Source organism: Salpingoeca rosetta, assembly GCF_000188695.1.
Source record: "Salpingoeca rosetta unplaced genomic scaffold supercont1.41, whole genome shotgun sequence".
Taxonomy (NCBI): Eukaryota; class Choanoflagellata; order Craspedida; family Salpingoecidae; genus Salpingoeca; species Salpingoeca rosetta.
Window position 1 is genome coordinate 69813 of NW_004754893.1, and position 3534 is coordinate 73346.

At 56.4% G+C, this 3534-nt stretch overlaps 1 protein-coding gene across 1 annotated transcript in view; it reads right to left on the minus strand.

Moving 5' to 3' along the window:
• PTSG_11157 (uncharacterized protein) overlaps positions 1-3534 on the minus strand; it is a gene marked incomplete at its 3' end in the record, with an annotated part of 6957 nt that overhangs the window by 2650 nt on the left and 773 nt on the right. Inside the window, exons 3-13 of the mRNA XM_004987748.1 lie at positions 3286-3339; positions 3117-3189; positions 2907-2985; positions 2194-2579; positions 1896-1976; positions 1651-1701; positions 1344-1429; positions 1116-1167; positions 811-963; positions 544-583; positions 143-322 (exon numbers count right to left, since the gene is read on the minus strand). Of these exons, the coding sequence (XP_004987805.1) occupies positions 143-322; positions 544-583; positions 811-963; positions 1116-1167; positions 1344-1429; positions 1651-1701; positions 1896-1976; positions 2194-2579; positions 2907-2985; positions 3117-3189; positions 3286-3339 (1235 nt within the window). The remainder of the gene's footprint in view (positions 1-142; positions 323-543; positions 584-810; positions 964-1115; positions 1168-1343; positions 1430-1650; positions 1702-1895; positions 1977-2193; positions 2580-2906; positions 2986-3116; positions 3190-3285; positions 3340-3534) is intronic.

Genomic DNA, 3534 nt, shown 5'->3' on the forward strand with positions numbered 1-3534 from the left:
ACACACACACACACACACACACACACACACACACACACACACACACACACACACACACACACACACACACACACGCTCACCACACCACACACACACACACGCATTCACACCCACAAACATACAAACACACACACACACACACCTGCGACGCGGTTGTGGAAGCGGGATGCCGGGTACGCGCGCTCGGAGCAGAGGTTGTAGACCTTGTAGTGTGAGGCGTGGTTCTCCTGCAGCATGCGGTAGACGTCTTCGTAGCTGTTGCGGTACACGGCCTCCGTCCCCTCCGCAGGGTACCCCATCGCAATGATGCGCGGCGTGATGTCTGCACGCGCAGTCGATGGATGCGTGTGTGTGTGTGTGCGTGTGTGTGTGTGTGCGTAGATGTGTGTGTGTGTGAGCGAAGTAGACACACTCACTCACAAACAACACACATGCAGACACGCCTGCACACGCGGGCATGCAAAGCAAGGAGAGCACGCGCTTGCGGCAGCAACAGCTCGCGCATCAACACCACCCCACGGAACCATCGTCGTGCAAACGCACATGTGAGATCGAGGTCGAATCCATCGCGCTGATAGCGGACCTGAGACGCGCACAGGCGGCGCAGAGCAGGCGGCGCAGGGCAGGGCAGTGCAGGAGGGAAAGGATGGTGATGGCGGGTGTGACGTGAGGGAAGCGGAATCACGAGATAACAACCAACACGCACACACGATCACACACACACATCAAACACGATCACACACACAGACACAAAGACACAGACACAAAATCACACACACACACACACCAAACACGATCACACACACACACCTTCTTCTTTGAGACAAGCTTGCGGACGGTGTTGGTGAGCGAGGGCCCCTTTGCCAGCGACACCACGCGGCTGGCGAATTTCCGCGTCACAACGGGTCGTTGCTCCACACTCGTCAGATTCCGCTCTTTGCTCGCAGCACTCACGCGCAGTTTCTGTTGTGTGTGTGTGTGTGTGCGTGCGATTGTGGTGAACATATCACGACCTATCCATTCCCATCGCATGTCAGGTCAACAGACACACACACGCACGCACGCACACATGCACACACACACACATGCACACACACGCACACACACACACCTACCTCCATCCACGCTTCGCGATCGGCGCCAGAGAGCGCGGCGAGTTTGTACTTGCTGTTGATGGCGAGAACAGGTGGCACAAGGACGAGGTGAGAAAAGGTAAGGACGACACTCAATGACACACCAGCTACAACTGCGCACGCACACATACACACAACTGCACACACAACCCTCCTCCCCACACATACACACAACACAACACAACCACACACACAGCATCACCACAGCACCTGCGCTTGTTGCTGACGGTGCCTGGTTCGCACGAGACGTAGAGGTGGAAGCTGTGGGGGCGACGCGCGTCATCCGCCGGCGTCACCTGCCATTATCATCATCGTCATGATCATGATCATGATCATGGTGGTGGTGGGGGTGGTTGAGTAGTGCACTTGTTGTGGGCATTGGGTTGTTGTTGTTGTTGGGAAGCGTCAAGTGAAAGGGTACAGAGGAAGACAGGAACAACCATCGACAAGAAAGCAAGCAAGGCTAAACCCGTCACAAACGCAAGCCAACAGCACCGGCACCATTGGGAGTACACACCTGCCCGCCAAACACATCGATGACATTGATGAACCGCCCACCGCGGTGCGGCTGCAGAGAATCACACGAATGCACGGGTGGTGGAAGGAGACGGTGAGTTGGCGAAAATACACACACACACACATACACACACAAGCACACACAGACACACACAAGCACACACAAGCACACACAAGCACACACAAGCACACACGACAACACACACACACACAAGCACACACAAGCACACACACACACACACACACCTCGCGGTCGTAGTATTCGAGCATGTTGAATTCGGTGAGCTGGAAGTAGCGCTTCTTCCACGATTTGATCTGCCCGCCCTCCTGTGCAACGCCAACGATGATGCAGTGATGGTGGTGAGACGCATGCTGCTCATGCTTGCTGAACGCAGCGACACAACCCAGAGCACCCACCCAACGCAAAACACTCTCCACACAAGACACAACAACAAACGCAACACAAGCCACCCGCCAAACACAAAACACGCAACAAAACACAACACATCCCTCCCCCCCCTTTCCACCCCACCTCCCGGCTCACCTTCCAGAGCCAGCCGCAGACGATGATGCTGTTGTGAATGGGCACATCCACGTCCTTGCTCGCTGTCCGACTCACGCTTCCTGCCCGCTCCCCCATATGGCCCTGCGCCATCGCCGCACCATCACCGTGCCCAGTGCCGACCACATCCCCATCAACAACGCTGCGAACACCACCAGTCGCAGCAGCAGCGGCGGCGTGCTTTGAGACACTGCCTGTACGGGCGGCAGCAACACTGCCATCAGCACCGCTGGCGGCAGTTGCACTGATGCGGTCCCCATCGTCGCCGTCATCGGCGTCGTCGTCGTCTTCGTCGTCCTGCTCCGCCAGCGACTGGAGCGCCTCCACCAACGCATCTTCCTCCTCCTCGTCGCTCGTCGTGTCCTCGTCTGCACGACGGGGGTCGATGGAGCGGTGACGGGGTGTGATGGGGTGGTGTGATGGGGTGGTGTGATGGAACGTGATGAAGAGTGGCAAAGCAGCAGTGAGAACTCACAAAAGCTTGTACACACGAGTGCATCTATGCATCTGGAAAAATCACATCAGCTATGCACACACACACACACACACACACACACACACAAGTACACACACACAAGTACACACGCACACACACACAAGTACACACACACACACACACAAGTACACACACACACACAAGTACACAAACACGCAAGTACACACACGCAAGTACACACGCACACACAAGCACTGACCGAGGTCGTCTGGTGGGGGCTGGGAGATGGTGGTGGCGGCACGGTCATCCTCGCTCGCGCTGTCGGCACTCAAGACAACCTGACAAGACAGCAACACATGAGCACGCACTCTCGAGTTCATCACAAACAACACTCTCCACGGCACACCCCTTCCTACTCCTCTTCTCGCCTGCTCCCCCTTCTCCCCATCTCCCAGATCTCGCCCCTGACCTTTCTGCCGTCTGGGAACTCCTTCACGATCTTGTCGGAGCTGGCGCTGCGGATCATCTTTGTGCCATCGGGCCTGCGTGCACACCAGCGTTGATGCAGTCGTCAATCACCCTACTGGTGCTTCGAGCACTGTCCATACGCAGTCACGCTGAGCGCATGCCACACTTACTTTGTTTCGACAACGACGCCGTTTGGCAGCGAGATGGTCTGCGCACCATTGGGACTGAACATGTCGGGCACCCGGGTAAGGCGATGAGGGTGTGAGATCTCATGCACCGCGTGCCCCTCGGTGCTCCAAAAGCACACACACACACACACACACACACACACACACACACACACACACACACACACACACACACACACACAACAACAACAACAACAACAACAACACACACACACACACACACACACACAC